This window comes from Dermacentor albipictus, chromosome 7, assembly GCF_038994185.2.
Source record: "Dermacentor albipictus isolate Rhodes 1998 colony chromosome 7, USDA_Dalb.pri_finalv2, whole genome shotgun sequence".
Lineage (NCBI taxonomy): Eukaryota > Metazoa > Arthropoda > Arachnida > Ixodida > Ixodidae > Dermacentor > Dermacentor albipictus.
This window is the reverse complement of record NC_091827.1, coordinates 108812255-108830564: the sequence shown is the minus strand read 5'-3', so window position 1 is coordinate 108830564 and position 18310 is coordinate 108812255. Positions and strand designations below refer to the sequence as shown.

Below are 18310 nucleotides of genomic sequence, written 5' to 3'. Positions count from 1 at the left end.
GCGATTCTGATCGCAGCGGGTATTTTACAAAGCGTTGCTCTCGACCATAAACATGGAAAAAGCTTAAGTTTAATCCGAGAATGTGACATCCTCCTTTGTCAAGTTGAGTTGTACCACGAAGGTTCGATGACCACCGAAAACGAAGCGCCAGCAAGATGGTACAGCGGCACTAAATTGTACTTCCGTGAGAGAAAAATGCGCGAAGGCCGAACTGCACGGGCTCTGACGGACCCATATAGATTCTCACTATACAATGCGAAATTCCATGGACGGGCCTCTGCTTCCATCTATGGTGGTGGTGATGATGATGATGATGATGACAGAGTGCTCTTGGTTTTGGTTTGTTTTGCTAGCAGCGAAGCGTTTACTGAATAGGCGGATTCGATCTTATGCATGCTTTGGCACAGGCGCGGCCCAATTTTATGCTTAAATGCCGTTTTCATGCAGCATGGGGCAAAGGCCCGGCTCTCGGCGCAGTTCGGCACAATTGGCGCAGCCGGTCCGCCACTGTTATTGAATATATTCGTTGGAAGGGCTGAAACATGGGCTTGCTTTGGGAAGGGGTAATAGGCACGGTACTCTACATCTCCCGGTAAATTCCTGTTTCCAGGACGAAGGGCTACACACAGTTAATAAATCAACGAAGTAATTGACCTATGGGGCCTGCAACCAAGCAGACATTATCTGACTTTCCCAGCCAGCCAGCCAGTGTACACTCTGGACACTTTCAAATTCCATCATATTGTCAAATTCTGAAGTGGCGTCACTTTCAACCAATCAGAGCTTCCAAGATGGCGAATTCTACAATATGGAAGAATTTGACAATTTCTAAAATGCCATCCTCGCTTAGCTCATGCCACGCCGGCCCAGCGCAACCCAGCTCAGCCCTGCCCGTTGTAGCACCCAGCCAGCCACCAGCCCACCATAGGTAGCCACAGCTAGCCATAAAATAAGTCAGTCAAAGGCCAGTCATTCCGTTACACAAAGACCCCCATTGCTGGTTGCTCAACCTATAGTAAGATAAAAAACTTCGCTATAATCGAATTGTGACTCCCGACAAAGCGTCAGGTAGCGGTTTATTTATGTTAGTGGTACGCTGCAGTGAAGCAGAGCCAAGCAGTTCACTTTTTCTACCGACCAGTCTTGATCAGTGGTTTAACCTTAGAGTCGCACCGTCCCTCAATGGGCTGTTTTCTGAACAGGGAACTTGTATTTACGATCGAACCACAGAGATTCTTCGGCGATGAAGCATCAGCGCGGTGGTGCGCAGATTAACCTTACAATGCATGCGCGCAAAAAATTGAATTAGAAAGTACAGAAGACGCTTTGCAACACAACCAGCTGGGCTTTCGACGGTGCAGACTCCTCAGAACCAACCCGTATCTCCTTTCTGGATGTACACCTTGAAGTAGGCGTAGACACAGTGCACGGTGTGCAGTCCTCCGACGCAGTAGCCGATCATCTGAGCATAGTGAGAAATAGAGGTTACTGCCATCGAATCAACATCGAATCAACATCGAATCAACATCAAATCAACATCGCCAGCGCAAGCGCTGGCTAAGCAGTCATGGCGCTTTGCGGTTGAGCAGACGTTCGTTGGTTCTGATTTATTGGTGCATCCTGTGTAAAGACCTCCCCTCCGTTCAACTCATGGTTTGGGCATTGTAAACAGATAAGATCGGTGCTTCGATCACGTTCTGACGATCGTATCATCAATGTATTACACGACCGCACGGCTCGAGCACGACTGAGAGCTCAAACGAATGCCCGCACGCTCTTCCACTCGAGGGATCCCCGCTTTCCTGTCGGAGAATCAAGGCCAGACGCGTAAACGCCTTTATGTCAGAAGCGCTGTTTGCAACGTCAGCGATTACGACACCCGTCTTCAGTAAATGATGCAAAGCTGAATGCGCGAAGCTGCCGCTGGAAGTGCGCCGCAGAGCGATAAGAGGAAGAAAAAAAATAGGAGGCGGGGCTGGTACGTAAACTTGCAGGGTCCCTCGGCACCGGTGTGAGAGAAGGCCCGGAACTAACGTCGCTTGCGGACGGTAGTCAAGGCAACGGGAAATGCAGTGTGTTCGTTGGCAGTGCAGCTCAACTCCTGGCTGTCTGGCGACGCGGCATTTCAGTTTCTTCCATCTCCTCTTGTACGTTATAATGAACCAATTTGAAAAATTCTTGTGGATACAAAACGCTCCCTAGGTGACGTTTTACAAGTTTCAGTGTAAAAATGCTTTATATCAGGGGTACAATCAGGACTCGACGGGAACCAAAGGTGAGTGGGTCGCCTCGCATTGGGCGCTCACGGGAAGACAACAAATGAAGCTGTGCAGGGTGATATGGGCTGGACTAGTTTTGAAGTGAGGGAAGCTCGCAGTAAAATTGAGTATGAAGAACGGCTTAGGAATATGGAAGAAAGTAAATGGGCTGGGAGGGTGTTCAGGTATCTGTACAGCAAAAACATTGATTCACAGTGGAGGAAAAGAACTAGGAAGCTTACCAGCAAGTATGCGGCCTGTACAATGGGCAACACAGCAACAAAGAAGGTCAAGCGGAAAGTCAGAGAGGCTGAAATAATCTCATGGGTGGCGGCAATGAAAAAGAAACCTGCCATGAGTAACTGCTTAAGAGGAAAAAACGAAATCAGGAAAGAAGCCATTTATGATAACTCAAAGGGAAGCTCATTACTTTTCGAAGCGAGACCGGGATGCCTTAGAACACGCACCTATAAAGCAAGATGTAAGAAAGAAGAAGACGCATGAGCTTGCTGCGGTAAAGCTAGGGAAACGACGGAGCATGTTTTATTAGAATGTGAAGACGTCTACCCAGCGGTCGATTTAGGCACCACTGGCCTCCTTGAAGCCCTTGGGTTCAGCGGGAGCAGTGGTAATGCAAACATGTCCGTAATAGGCATCAGTAAGAGCCGATTTGAGGATTGGGGAAAGAAAAGTAAGGAAACGACAAATGACGGAGACGTACAAAAGCACAGATTGCAAAAGGGGATTAGAAAATTGGGGCGTGGTAGTTCATAGTGTTGCTTTTTTTTTCTTTTTTCATTGTATAACCTCGGTAGGACATTAGACAGTATAATAGGAAGAGGTTGGTGGCGCAATCCACCATTCCGTTCAAAAGGGGACGCTCATAACATAAATCCATCTATGGAAGGAGGTTTACAAGAAGGTTTACAACTTTCAGATTAATGAGATGTAAGAAAAAGCATGTATACAACATACCTGATTAGCTCAAGCAGGCTAGGTAAATATTTATCGCTGCCCTGTTTCAAAGAGGATCAAAAAGAAATCATCATGTATAAAAAAAATTCCCACCCACATGCGACACTGCGGCAATGAGAAACGCCATACTGAAGGGGTTCCATATAGAATTTCAATACAAGGAGTTCGTTTACGTGCACCCAAAGCTAGCAACGCGAGCGTAGTTACATTACAGCCCCAGCTGAATGAACACGGGTTCGACGAATGCGGGCTTTGACTGTACAATACATTTACATAGCATTCCTAGTTAAATGTTCGGACGCCAGCGACACACTGCGCTCACCGAATAGACCGGCACTTCTTGACTACCTTGCATGGTAGAGAAGGCGCCCAGACCTTGGAAGGCGACGTACTGCGAAAAGGAAGAAAGAAACTGTTCATCGTTGCCAATAGCATGCACAGGTTACTAATGAAGCGCACGGCGAGAGACAGAGAAGTGAGCTTTCGAGTAGCCTAATTCTATCACGCACACTCGAACACAAAAGCTTACGAACCTCCTGTATCGAAATTTGGATCGCATGACATCGCTTCTCCCCGCGGCGAGGGCATGGACAGCAACGAAAAGTGTCACCTTTTTGTTCGTGATTCAAGGAGTTTCGTTTAATTTTCGTTATTCGCGGACGTTGCCCCGTGCCATTCCATCGCACCGAATGCCGCATCAGCAGCGAATAAAACGGCTCGGGGCCGTCCAGATGCTTTTTAATTCTTCACTGACAGGACGAGACAGGACAGGACAGGACAATGCAGGACGGGACAGCACAGGATAAAAAAGCAGCGGGGGACGACACGCAGCACCGTGTGTCATCCCCTCTGCTTGTTCGTCGTGTATTCTTGGCACTGTTCAATGAAGCATGCCTTACCAACAACGCACAAGCCTTTACCCCCTGGCGTGCCTTTTAATGCATTCATGACACAGTGCACCCATGAGTAGGCGGGATTTGCTCTTGTTTTTCGGGTCAGATTGTTCGTTTTGGAATACAACGCCAAGCCTTGCTTTTCGTGAAAATAAAATGGCCGGAACCTTCTTTTTTTTTAACCTTCCAGATTGTGTTTCAAATTTTGCTGAGAATTTACTTAGGTATAAGTTCACTTACGGTAAGAGACTGCTCGCTTTGAAGATACGGTATACTCCGCGGTGGCTCTGTGGCTATAGCGCTGCGCTGCTGAGCACAAGGTTGGTAAGATTACTTTCAATGGTAATCGATGGCCCAATGCATCCCGAAGTTCTCCTAAAGAGCGAACCATGTACAATTGGAACCGACGCGGAGTGCTGCATCCACTTGCCTAGAAGGTACGTTATTGAGTGTATAAAAAGATACGTACATAAGGAAATAAATAATGTGTTCAAATAATTATTTGTTTGTTTACTATATTAAAATAATTATATCTATGAAAGACCGCCACTTAACCTAAAACGCACTTTATGTTCCGCACGATTTTATCGCGCCAATTTAACTGTTAAGCATAAAGTATGGGTCAAGCGAAATATTACTGGCACCTCTATTGTGCTTACACATACTTATCTTATGTTAGTGCCCATATTGAACATTCAGAGCCTAGAATATATTTTTGTGTGTATTTCGTCTTAGCCTGGTTTTGTTTGCAACGATATGTACTGCTGAGAAAGTTGGCTGAAGCCAGTCCATTATTCATGGTTATATTGCGCTCAGTTTTACAAACACGATATTAAGGAAGGAGAGGACGTGGACGGACGTAGCGGACGTAGCGTAGGACGTCCATTATTACCACAAACAATTTCCCGCTGTAAAGGCGGTTACTAACAGCCTTGCTCAACACAAGAGCATCACCGTGGGAAGGGGTCAAACTGCTCCACACGACGATACACTTGAAGGTGATAGCGCACCTAAGTGCGCTCTCTACGTTTTTTAGCCGACCTCATCAAGAAACTCGAATGCTCGGGCACAAGTATGAGAGGGAACGTGAAGCTCATTTTCACACGTTTAGAAAAGGTTCGCCACCATCTCCGATGGGCCTGTTGCTGACAGAGTCAGTTCGAAAATGCACTCCCTCTCAGACAAAATTTCCAGCTTTTCGGCACTGAATCGACTCTCGAAGCATCCGACAGGCGAGCAATCTGCAATTGAAGAAGGCATATTGAGTCATCGAACGCTCCAAAGTACGACTATAGCTGGACGTTAAATGTTCCTTTTCGGCTTACAAACTAAAACTCTAAAGCTCGGTGAATAAAGGCACAACGAAACCGTCAAAAAATTCGGAGATGGTGCTTCTTTGTCCCTGCTTTCACACCTTTATTTCTCGTAATGTGAAGTCACATTAGATTTCAGGTAAATCTTTTGACCTACGCAAAGCATCCCTTATTCCGGACCCCACAAAACAGGGGACTAGCGGGCTCCTTAGAAAATCATAATTTATCCTCGAATAAATTGTAAAATTACTAACAGGCACAAAGCAAGTTATTATTGACTGAGCGTTCACGCATGCCTTACGGACAGTATTTGGCGCCTCCATGTGCCTTAAATGACAGCTTTTAATACCTGTCATGGGCGCCTGAAACTACATTTCGAGTGCCTTAACATCCGGTCTCGAGTCACAGGAAAAGTCGTCATGGTCGTAGCATCGTCACAATCATCACTCTCACGGGCCTCAAAAAGAGGGCACGTGAGAACGAAGGTTGGAGCGTGCTGGTGTTCCGTGTTGCCAGATGGCTGTGGTGCAGAAAGGTCCGTCTCGCCTTTCGTCCCCCTTGTGTCCGCGCTACGGCGCCTCGCGACACAGCATGATCATGCGATGCTAAAAAATTAAATTAAATGATGGGGTTTTACGTGCCAAAACCACTTTCTGATTATGAGGCATGCCGTAGTGGGGGACTCCGGAAATTTCGACCACCTGGGGTTCTTTAACGTGCACCTAAATCTAAGTACACGGGTGTTCGCATTTCGCCCCCATCGATATGCGGCCGCCGGGGCCGGGATTCGATCCCACGACCTCGTGCTCAGCAGCCCAACACCATAGCCACTGAGCAACCACGGAGGGTATCATGGGATGCTCGGGCACACGTAATGTGTGACAAAGTGCCCTCGCATAGTATACCGGGGGCGTTACTTTGACGTCAATCGAATTTTATGCAAATCACCTGTGCCTGTTAGCACAAGTATACTCGTGGAGGTGGAATATATCGAGAGGTATACGTTACTTGGAGTAGAAACCGGTATGCTTAATTCGTTAATTAACAAAAGTTGAATAATGCCGTTATCATTTATTCAGAACTGGCGAACGTATTGAAATACACAAATTGAAGCCAGTAATTTCACAAAGTACAATCCCCTCAAAACGACTTTTGAAGCTAGCATTGCAGTTATGAGATAAGCGCAGTCAAATTTAGCGTGAAGCTGCAACGACGTTTATGCCTTCAGGCTCAAAATTTACATGAAAACCGAAGCATGTCGTCGCAAACTTTGGCAACGCATATCGCAAAACTTTTGTCATCCTCAGAATTCGTTCGAGGTACATATGACTTGAAACGTGACGGGCTACAACTTGTAAATTGCGATGTGTCACGTAAGGTAATTAATTTAAAGGTTATTCAGCAAAAATGGGTAACTAGACAAACATTAATTTCCTTTATATATTTTAAATAATGTGTGTTTCAGAGAGTAATCTAGCGCGAGAAGCAAAATTGTGCTACATTTCACGTTATGTTAAAAAAATGGCTGTGGCTTAGGTAAGGTTAAGCCCAGGATGCGAAGCATACTAGCCTTTATTTTAGTTGTTGAACCACTGTTTAGCCTGGTGAACTGCTGTTGCTTGGCTATATTTGGTTCGGCTAGACGAAGAAACAACTCATGCATTACTGCTTCGCCTTCAAGAGTGGAACGCGACAGCGTTCCCGTCGACCCGCCAAGGGGTGTAAGACAATGGGCTACAGGGCAGCGACTACGCGCCCCGCATTGGACGCGGTGAGCGTCGAGCAAAGCAGCGTTCGGCGCGGCAACGAAATGTGCGCCTGAGCAAGAGACGCACGCCTTAGAAACAGCTCGTTTCTAAGGCAACACCGCATTCACTAGAGGCGCTTTTGTACCGCTTTGAAGCACCGTACTCGTGGCTCAGTGGTAGCGTCTCCGTCCCACACTCCGGAGACCCTGGTTCGATTCCCACCCAACCCGTCTTGCAAGAGTTGAGCCAAAGCCACTTCTCCTCTGTCGTGACGTCACGGTGTCACGTGGTTTCAAGGCGACACCGCCGCGCCTGAGGAGCTGGGTTGAGCTCTCGTAATATGCTTCGCATAAAAAAAAAACAGTTCTGTTTACGTATCAACTAAAACACCTCGTATATATGTGAAACGGAGCCACCAAACCAACTTCAACACTACCTCTTAATAACGGCAGCAGTCGCCACCACCTATACTCGTGGACAACTTTCTGTGGCTATATGAAGGGAAAGCTACGCAAGCAAAGCACGTACAAGTGAGAGCGCTGCTGAAAAGAGTCCCGCGCTTTAATTCACGGTGGTGTAAGCTGGGAAAGCGAAAACTTAAACACCTTATTAGCAACAGTTAAATACGACAGAACAAAGCATTGAGTGCAACGCTTTGCTTATTTATTTATTTAACTAATTATTTCTTTATTTATCTATTTATTTATTTATTTACTTATTTATTTATTTATTTATTTATTTATTTATTTATTTATTTATTTTCAGAATACTGCCGGTCAACTGTTAACTGCCGGCCAACTGTTATGGCCCATGCAGGAGGGGCTATACACGGCATGGAAATACACTGTGACATAAAAAGAAAAAAAGAACGGCAGTTTAACAGATTGCCGCTAAAGAACAAGCAGAAAAATATGTGTACACATGTACATATACGCACATATACAGCACTCATTAACTCAAACAAACGCTCTTCTAGAGCTTCAACAAAATTAGGGGACTGCAAAATGGCCCCCGGAAGACAGTTCCAGTCGGGAAACGGTCCTCGGGAAAAAAAAAACTGTGTTTGAATGTTTCAGTTCTTGAAAAATTGGTTCCACTAAATGACTTCCTGTGTGGTGTGTTCTTCTAGAGGATAGCTGTTTAAGTTCTGTGGGATGCGAAATGTTTAGTTTATGTGATAAAAGTTTATGCAGGAACAACAAACGGTACATTTTCCTACGTACTTGAAGTAGTTTGATGTTATTTGTCCTCATTAGTGTCGTAGGTTAATCAAGCTTGATTCAAGCGTGAATCAAGCGCAAATCAAGCTGCTTTTCCTTTCCGCGTCTGGGCAAATGCGGAACCGTCGCTAGTGGAAGCTGCACCGATTCCGCGTCTGTTCCAAGCAACCAAAAGAACTGTCGAGCGCTGTCGGTCTACTTGGTGCGGTAATACGTGAGCAGCAGCCACACGCCCGTAGCTTTGCTTTCGTAGCCACACAAAGTTGTCTGCGGGTATAGCTTACGTGACTCTATATTTTTCCTCGTTCTCTCCTCGCATCCCAATGAACTTTAAATCTAGCAAAAGGGAGCGCAGAAGCGTTGCAGAAAAAAAAAGAAGGCGACCAAAACAGGAAACACGCCAGGAAAGCGTCTTTCCTATCCTGGTCTCCTTCCCCCACCCCCCTTTTTTTCCCGCAACACATGGTTACCGCTTACAGCGGCACCTACCGGTTCCGACCTTTGCAATCGCGTCGACCTTCTCTCTCTCTTTTTTTTCTTTTGCCTTTATGCCCTCCTCCCGTTCCCCAAGGCGCTGAGTCATGCTCCCTAAAGGGCTGCAGAAGATAGCCGCCCTCTTCACAATCGCACTCTCTTCTGCCCTCCCTTTTGCAAGATATACTGTCAAACCAACTAGCCGAACAGCTCATCATTCTAAACCAAATAAGCTGCAGGAGAGTTACTCGTGATAACACGTACAGTCGACCAAAAACGTTGCCGGACCACGGGGTCTCAGAACATGCTAAGTATACGAGCAGCCTTTAAATGTAGCCAGTAAAACCGCACATCACAATGTTGTTCGCATATACCAGTAAAGGCTGGAAATGGAAATACCAGGCTGCATCTGGAGGCTGCGGAGATATTCCGCTTTTTGTTAGGTCTCTTGCTCCGTAAACTTTTTTGGCCGACTGTACATCAATGTGTTTCCGCCCTCTGACCCTTCAAGCCCTAACAATTTATAAAACTTTTTTGGCCGACTGTACATCAATGTGTTTCCGCCCTCCGACCCTTCAAGGCCGTAACAATTTATACGTTACACAATTCACGTAAAGCGTGCGCGGCAGGTAAAAGGCGCACTGGGGGCTGGACATGCTGGCCACCAACATGCAGACGCCGTTGAAGCTGAACGTGAACGCCGAGCTGGACAGAAGGCGCACCGCCTTCGAATCCCCAGGGACGGCCGAAACCAGCACGTACAGGTAGAGGCCGCCGATCTGCGCATGCACAGCTTGCGAGTTTGTAAGGCTCGAAACATGCAGCCTCCGGGATCGCGCGCCGCGCCCATCTCGGAGCCCACGCTCGAAACGTACGTTTTTTTTTTTTTTTTTTACCGTGCAAACGCCGCTGTAGGGGATGCCGATCGCAAATAAATGTTGGCTCAGCTGACGAGTTTGCAAACGTCGAGCAAATGTTTTTCAGTGAACTGGAGCGCCATCGCATTACAGTAGTGGGACGAGGGAGCAGCGCCTCATCGGATGCAGGTATAAGAGTGTTGTGTTCGCTAGGGGAAATTAGTTTAATATTACAAATACGGACATCGTTTCTTTTTCATGCTTTGAAGGATGCTAAGATGGCGAGACTAGGAAATATTTCATTTTGCCTAATTAGAGACGGCGCATCAGTAGACGTCATAAAAGGAATCGTTCTTATCGAATGACTTTATATTATTCGGCAGAAGTTATAGGCAGATGTGCGTTCGTCCAGGTATTGGCGCCCTCCGCGCAACAACCGTTGTTCTCCAGCGGCAGAATCATTCTGAACAGTTGCCATCCATGCTTCAGCTACTCTACCCACGAGGATCAACTAAGTTACTTTATCCCTATGTTCTAAAAAGAAACAGACAATCGATCATTTGCACAAGCGAATTCTATCATGTATATTCGTATACAAAATTTCCGACATTCACACAACCCTACTCGAAAAATTACTTAGAGCAGAATCTTGGTTTGAGCTAGTTGGTTAGTCACAATTAAAAAAAAGAAGAATTCACGGCGCGAACTAGATGGGGACAAAGAACACAACGACAACACGGGCGCCAACGTTCAAAATAAGTTTGTTCAGAACGGAAAATCTTTCATAAACACGGCCGAGTCACGTGATCGATGTGAACATGCTGGCAGAGCCTGTTGACGATGTTACATTATGTTCCCATCGCGAAGTTTATAGGACGAGCTAGGGAAAAGACAGAGAGGCAGGTTAGAGGCTTATTAGATCGAGCGTATATGGATGATGCCTGTGCCAGCATGCCGTCTCTATCTCTTCTAGACAAGGAGCTCCTTTTCTTCTGAGCAACCTTCTGCGCCTAATGTGCGCAGCTGGTCACTGAGCATTCGTTCTTGCGTTCGTTATGTTGTACCACGTTCACCGCGATCACGTGACTTGGCTGTGGTTATGAAAACTTGCTCCTTTTGAAGTTGGGAAGTTTGGCGCCTGTCGTGTCGCTGTCCGTGTGTTATTTTTGTTGTTGTTCGCGTCTAGTTTTCGCAGTGAATTTCTTTGAATTACTGAGAAGCTAGGCACACTTCGTGCGTTCGCTCAGAGACCGGCACCTCCGCGAGGTAACCCGCGCGGCTCACCCGGCAGCGACAATCATTCCACGCATTCACCACTCGCGTCCGGCTTGCTCCCTCTAGAACGCAATAAGCGGCGACATCCCTCACATTCGGACTAAGCGCGAGTGTTCGACTACATGGAACGGTGAATTCGCAATCGGTTATGAACCGAATACCACAAACCGTGGGTCGGCGTGCTCACTCGCGACTGCAGCTGACTCGTTCCAGACTGATGTGATAGGCTTGAGAAAACGCGTGAGAGAGTAACAAGTGATGCGAGATGGAGGTGACACGACGCGGGTATTGAGGCGAGCGCCGGTGATTTCAGTGAACGCGAAGTGTGAACGAGAAAGAGAGAAGGGAAGAAGGAAATGGAGGGAGGTTAACCAGACTGAGTCCAGTTTGCTACCCTACACGTGGGGAGGGCAGTGGGGAGTGTCAACGAGAGTGCACGTAAGAGAGGTCACGTGAACATGAACGTGACTGCCGGCGACTGTTAGTGGCCGTGAGTTTGTGCCCGAATTGGCGTCGACATTGGCCGTGCATTAGCTTCGACGCACGCACGAGCGCGAGCGGTTGCCAGTAAGCGTGAATGAATGTCACTGTATACGAAAGCGAGTGAGTGTTGGTCATCATGAATACAAGCGCGAGTGAGAACATACAAAAAAAATATTGGTGTGCTAGTACAGAAAACCTTTATGTTGGTAAAGAAACCTATGACGTCGCTGGTGCGCAGGCGCGTGGACTGAAAAAAAAAAACAAATGAACACTTCGTGTTGTTTTTTGTCGAGTCACTTCAATTCACGGCCGCAACAAGCTGTGCCTTCCTGGACGAAGATAAAGGACTCATGACCGATATAACCGTGCACTAATACCTGGACCAGGAGTTTTGCGGTAGGCAACCTTAGGGTAGCTGTGTCTATGACGTCATGGCCTGCACGGAAGCTGGTCTTCACGCTTATTCTGCAGACATATATATAACAAGGGCTACTCGACTCCAGTATGAGATTTCAAATATTCGCAGACCCAAATTTCTACACCTACCATCTCCAAGAAGTTAAGGATCCCGTTCGGTCTGCCCACGTAGTTGTGGAGGCCAATGGTGAAGACAGGCCTCCTCTTGATTCCGAAAATCGAAGATCGCGGCAACGGCACCTCTGCAGATCGCAGAACAGCAGCAACAACAATAATGATAACAAACACAACCGCGATAATTATCCTACGACACACACGCGTTTATGGGCCGCGCACTGGCACCTCCAAGGCGATATTCGGCAGCGGTGCGCGCTCTGCGATGCCAGAACCCATCCGGAACGGCGCACAAAAACCCCCGAGGTGCGCGGAGAAGTCGCGGGCATCCGAGGCAAAGTGCCATGCGGCACAGCGCTCAATAGGGAAGCATATGGCCACCGTTCAACGTAAGGAGCTCAAAGACTGTACCTCCAAGTGTATACCGACGGCACTGTGTAGCAAGCTAAGAGACTGAGCCACTGGCCCCAATACCAGCGCGACAGTGCACCAGTAGCTTGCCAACCATTCACTGCCGATCGATGCACCAGCAGAACGTCGTCACCAGTTCCATGACGACAAAGTTGTGCACCAGATTGCGTGCACGACGCAGGTAATCTTGAACGTTGAAGGCCCCTCGCCTTCGCTCAGGGGGTCCGCGAGCCGCGACCCGCACGACAAAGGACCAGTGGCGCAAGGAACAAAAACCGCTTTAATTTACGATATAATGAAACGCTCAAACAATTACCGCAGCCTCGCGGCCAACAGCAGAAAAGAACAAGGCAAAGAAGCAAGCAGCAGAACAGCGAGGCAACAAAATATACAAGCCGAAGGGAGCGACGAAAGAACGGCCGTTACACGCCGTCAACCAACACGATCTTCCGGTCGATAAAGGCCGATCCACACGACGGACCAAGTCCGCGGGCCGCTCGGTCACGTGATGCGACGTCACGTCCCGGCGCGGTCCGGTCCGGCGCAGAGCACATCCACACAGCGGACCGCATAGCAGACAGCAGAGCAGACCAACCAGCTACACTCTCGGCCAGAGTTTTATCATTGTTATCATTCCGGCTCGAGCCCCACAAAGCCGGAAACTGCTCAACGAGGTATACAAAATGAAAAAACCTCCTCGTCACTCCAAGAGGACACGGTGTTTGAAAAATATGTCTGCTGCACGCACGTGTAAGCGGAACGGCGGACATGAAACTACTGGCTTGACTGGCTTTTGCTGAGCCGAAAACTAGATTGGATTTGGCTGACAACACTCTGTTGCCGGACAACATTCGTTGGCTAAGCCAAAATCGCTGCGGTTTGCATGCGGTCCGCCGCCAAAACGAAAGCGGGAAAAGCCTCGGCGATTTGTTGGACCGCGAGGGCCGCGGTCTTGCGCGGGCCAACGGCGGTACGCACGAACTGGTGACGTCCTGTCACGTGATGCGCGGACCGCGGTCCAAAAGAGCAATTTGGTCCGTCGTGTGGATCGGCCTTAACAGAATGCATGAAGCGCAGAAAGCAAGCAAGCACCGAACCAGGCGCGCAGACACAGTTCCAGAAGCGAACAACAAGAGCACTCTTTCACGCGGACACAATGCAAAAATGCTTCCCCCCCCCACTCTGCAGCACGCTCGGAAAGAAACCTTGACGGGCACCCCCCACCAGCGCCTCCCCAGGCCCGTGCCCCGAAAAAAAAAAGTTGGCTGAAGGCTTAGTTTGGTTAAGCCTGGAAGATTGCGAAAGCAATACCCTTGGCTGCGCCTTGGGTCGGCTTATGGTGTGGACATGGTTACCCTTTGCTAAACTTATGGCTATACATCATCCGATATAGCCCAAGGCAGCGCGCCGACCACTGCGAGGAGCCGAGCTGTAGCCCCATTTATCCTCCTAGCGTGACGTCACACCAGCGAGCGCCCTCTCTCGGTAGCGCCGCAGCAGCGGCGCGCAAGGCTGCACCTCCACCATCGATGCCGCGAGCTGGGGCCTCACCTCTCGGTCTGGCGTGACGTCACACGGTCACGTGACGCGCAGCTGTGTAAGGAGGCGCCACGACCACCGATGGGCCGAAAGTGCGAGCAGTATTGCTTTCGCAATAAAATGCCCCGAGTGCAGTCTCCGCTGCCTTCTTATCGGGCAGCCGCCTTCCCGGCAGCCCCCGCGCGAGTTCTTACGATAACGCGATCGGTGCGCATGTTCCATGCGACGAGTACCATTGTGGCGCGCGTTTCAAAGGCTTCCCCCGTGCGCGCTGCAGAGAGGGCCCAAAGGCCCGACAACGTACGCGCGAGCACCACGACCCGATTATTCAGGAATTTACGGCTGGGCATGCGTATAACATGGCCACACCACGAACATAACCAGCGATAACAGCGTGCTCGTTTTTAACATCGGAATTTTTGAACAGCGCGACAGCGGTCATAGTAAGGAGGCACAGGTCAGAGAGCTGTTGTCCCGTGCACCTACTATTTGTCCTGTGCCGCGCTGTTCAAAATATATCTGTTAAACCAGGGTGTCGAGATACGACGACCGTGCTCGAAGACGTTCTTGTAAGCTGAGGGTTGTTCCTCTTACCCGGTACGAATTCGCCCAATAAACAGTTATGGTGTTAACACTTTTGACATTGTTCCTGGCGCTTCCCAGTCACTGTGACGTGACAACGTTCAGTGTAAGCTACTGATAGGACGGAGGAAAAGTTAGGAGTCGGTTCGCTTGCCTACGCCGGGAAATTCGGAGAACTCGGAGACGTTCATGTTGCCGCAGCCCACTTCCTCTATTTCTCCTTCCACTGGTTCGCTTCGGTTTGGTTTGGTGCCTGTGGTTATGGCTCAACCCACTACGAGGGATCGGCCATAAAAAAAGGGGGCGGCAGTAGGGAAAATGGGAAGAAATAAGACTTAAACGAAATTTTGAACGAAAAAAAAGTAAACGGAGGGACCGATTCTTATTAGTCATATCATACAAAGCCTACAAACAAAGACACCAAGGCATATGTCATAGCGGAAATTACATGTACAGTCAACAGCAAAAGTTTACGGGATGCGGTTTTCCCTTGAAATGTGAATTCCTGCGCTGTTAACGCATGACACTTCGTATTCAATGAATCACTGTGCAGGTGGCGAAGACTACTACATGCTAGAACATTTAATTCGAGCCTGTGTGACCACACTTCGCGAGAATTCTTGGCAAATCCTGCGTCGCGTAAACTTTTGCAGTTGACTGTACTTATAATTTGAATTAACGAAAGGTCTTGACGGCCGCTGTCAAGGCCGTGAGGTGCGGCGTTGACTAACACTAGTTCTAGTAGATAATTATAAATACTCCAGAAAGTGTGTGTGAAAACGGCGCCGTATAAGCTCAATTGGTAAGAGCAACGCACGCGTAATGCGAAGGCGTGGGTTCATGCCGCTTCTGCACCCAGTTTCCTTTCATCCCCTTTCATTTCTAGTAATTTATTATTTCTTTAATTCAATTAATAAGTACATGTAATTTCCCCTTTGTTGGCTTCCTATAAATAGAATGTAATTTAAGAAAGAGATATAAAATGAATAGCCATCGTTAATATCAATTTGCAGGTTATAATATTTTAAAATTTGGTGTTATTACTTTCGTTTTTATGTTGAGGAAAATAAAACGATAACTTTACATGACAGTCTCTTTGTTTCCGTTAGAAAATTAAATATAACACCTGTGTTGGCGGTCGCTGTTCAGATACTACCAAAGTAATAACCGTTGTACCACAGGGATCCGTCCTCGGCCCACTCCTTATTCTAATATACATTAACGACCTCCCGACAGACATATCATTCACAATACGTCTATTCGCCGATGACTGCGTTATTTACCGTCGTGTCACTACTAACAATGACCAATCCATTCTGCAAAATGACCTAAATTCTATTGACAAGTGGTGCTCACGCTGGATGATGGAACTAAATGTCACCAAATGCAAGTTAATGCATGTATCACGTAAACTCTCTACATCCAAATTTCTATACTCTTTGAGCTCTGTGAATTTATCTGAGGTCGACAGTTACCGCTACCTTGGCGTTTTTATCACTAACAAACTAAATTGGTCGAACCACATCCAACAAATAACAGCCGATGCTTCAAGATCCCTTAACTATATTAAAAGATCCCTATCCTTGTCTCCTCCGTCGCTTCGTAAACTAGCATATGAAATTTTCATCCATGCCAAATCAGAATACGCGTCTACAATTTGGAATCCACATCAAAAGTACTTGATTGACACTTTAGAAGCTACTCAAAATCATGCCTCCCGCTTTATCTTATCGAATTATGACAACTCTATCAGCGTTACTAACTTAAAGTTATCTATTGGTCTACCCCTTTTAGCATCAAGACACATAATTTCGCAACTCTGCCTATTCCATAAATTGTACTATAACTTTCCTGAACTTCGTTCCTCACTTTTATTTCCACCCATTCGCTCATCACATCGTCTATTCAATTCTTTATGTATCAAACGCCTCCATGGTTCTACAAACGCTTTTAACAAATCCTTCCTTCCCTCTGCAATAGAACAATGGAACTCGCTCCCGGAATCCATTGTTTAGAGCGAAACCCTTCGAAATTTCGAAAGTTACTAACCACCCATATTTGCAACTAATTATGCAAAAACCTCTTCTTTTTAGTGTCTTCTGAGTTGTTGCCTTTTTTTGCTTTGTACATGACTATTCATTCGGTGTTTGTATTATTGCTTTGCCTCCCCCTTATGTAATACCCCACATGGGGCCCTTACGGGAATAATAAATTATGATGATGACAACATATGTTCCAATTGCAGTATCCTATAGTGTAAACGCCCGAAGAGAGAGTATCACTGAAAGCGTAATTACCAATCCAAGTTAGTGATGGGGACCTTGTAAAAGTCGTTTTTCTGTGCACTGGCAATGAGACAACCGGTTGATTTTGGTGTCTTACCTTTTCGTTGTTATTAACGTTTCATTAGCATTTTTATCACCTGGCGGCTTCATAACTGTTTCGCATAATACATTTTCAATTATTTTACATTATTAATACTTTCAATGCAGGAAGTACACAGCACTTAGCTGGAAGAAAGGCATTACAGCTGAAACTCGATTTAACGGAGTGATGACCGCGTTCGAATTATTTCGTTAAATTGGGAAGTTCGAAAAATCGAGTAACGGATTTTCTAGTCCTTCGAAATATGAAATCTAAAGAATGCTTACTGCAATAATTGTACTTTGAAATGCTTGTTTGGTGCTTCCAGACGCGGCTATGACTGCTTTGGTTACTATGCATATAACTTCCCGAGCCCAGCAGGTATAGGTAATAGATCTCGTATGCACGAGCCATGGGGTCTTGGTTAATAAATAAGGTACACCTACAACCAGGGCGAGTCATGCGGCTAATAGCATGACTATGCAAACCTGTAGAGTGGATGCTTGGATGGCGTCGTGCGGTGCCAGATGTCTTGCGAGTGGTCACCTCTCATATGTTCTACGTACCATACTTGTCTTTACTTGTATGATCTTTTACAATCGTATTCCAGAATTTCGCGCTTTCGTTCTACATGAAAGCAGCAGTCATGGCGTGAGTAAAGTAACCGCCTTATTGAAATAAATCAACCCTTCGTAACATTACACAGAGCAATAAGCACGCTATTTTGCTCGAATCAGACAAAGAAGAACAAGCGCTAAGAAAAAGTATTTGTAACGAAATTGCCATACGTTTTTCTGTTTCCTTCAGAAATTTTTGACAGCGCACAGAAGACATTTCGCAAGAACCAAGCTGCAGAATTATGCATAGGACCTAGCGCCTTATATGTACAAGTCTTCATTTATTAGATGCGCTCTCTCGTGCAAATCGCTCAACTCATGCTCGAGGACGCTGGCAGATTAACCACTTGTGATCACTTTTATTAATCCTTGCACACATACCCGTGTGCACCCAGAAGCAGATAAAATGTACGAGCTGGACCTACTTCAAGTCACCAAGTTTCACCCGAGCTCTCACTGTGCGAATCCCGCGTGGAATTCTACGCCCTCATGCCTACCTGCTACACGGACTACATTTAGGCGTCGCTTTCACGCGCAGGTACTAGCATATCACTGTACTGGCGGACTCCCCGGCCAATTCAGTGTGTGGCGTTGTTGAGACTATAGGCCATTTGCTCATGGTGTGCCCTGTCCGTGCGCGCAAAAGACGGACACTGACAGCTACAAAAGAGTACGCATTTGGGCTGGTTGGTTCATGATTACGAGCGATAAAAACAGCGCTAAACGACGGGACGAGTGAAAGGACACAGACAACAGCGCTGACAGCTACG

At 47.1% G+C, this 18310-nt stretch overlaps 1 protein-coding gene across 3 annotated transcripts; it reads right to left on the bottom strand.

Annotated features, from left to right (window-relative positions):
- Nucleotides 1-1045: 1045 nt before the first annotated feature.
- LOC139047574 (uncharacterized) lies at nucleotides 1046-14790 on the bottom strand. Of its 3 annotated transcripts, none has more exons than XM_070521423.1 (5): nucleotides 14714-14790; nucleotides 12043-12155; nucleotides 9493-9660; nucleotides 3556-3624; nucleotides 1046-1462 (listed from the first exon to the last, which is right to left on the bottom strand). In XM_070521423.1, exons 1-5 carry the CDS (start codon nucleotides 14748-14750, stop codon nucleotides 1367-1369), a joined length of 483 nt encoding a protein of 160 aa, XP_070377524.1. In that variant the 5' UTR covers nucleotides 14751-14790; the 3' UTR covers nucleotides 1046-1366. The 3 variants fall into 3 exon arrangements, with proteins under 3 accessions (XP_070377524.1, XP_070377526.1, XP_070377525.1); XM_070521425.1 differs by having other exon boundaries at nucleotides 9524-9660; XM_070521424.1 differs by lacking the exon at nucleotides 12043-12155 and having other exon boundaries at nucleotides 14718-14766.
- Between the last annotated feature and the right edge of the window lie 3520 nt (nucleotides 14791-18310).

Excerpts from the sequence above, each read along its gene's own strand:
- LOC139047574 (XM_070521423.1), bottom strand. The coding sequence starts at position 14,750 with ATGAACGTCTCCGAGTTCTCCGAATTTCCCGGCGTAG. Across the intron at positions 12,156-14,713 it reads CTCCGAATTTCCCGGCGTAG|AGGTGCCGTTGCCGCGATCT; the intron begins GCAAGCGAACCG and ends TGCGATCTGCAG. Across the intron at positions 9,661-12,042 it reads TCCTTAACTTCTTGGAGATG|ATCGGCGGCCTCTACCTGTA; the intron begins GTAGGTGTAGAA and ends GTGCATGCGCAG.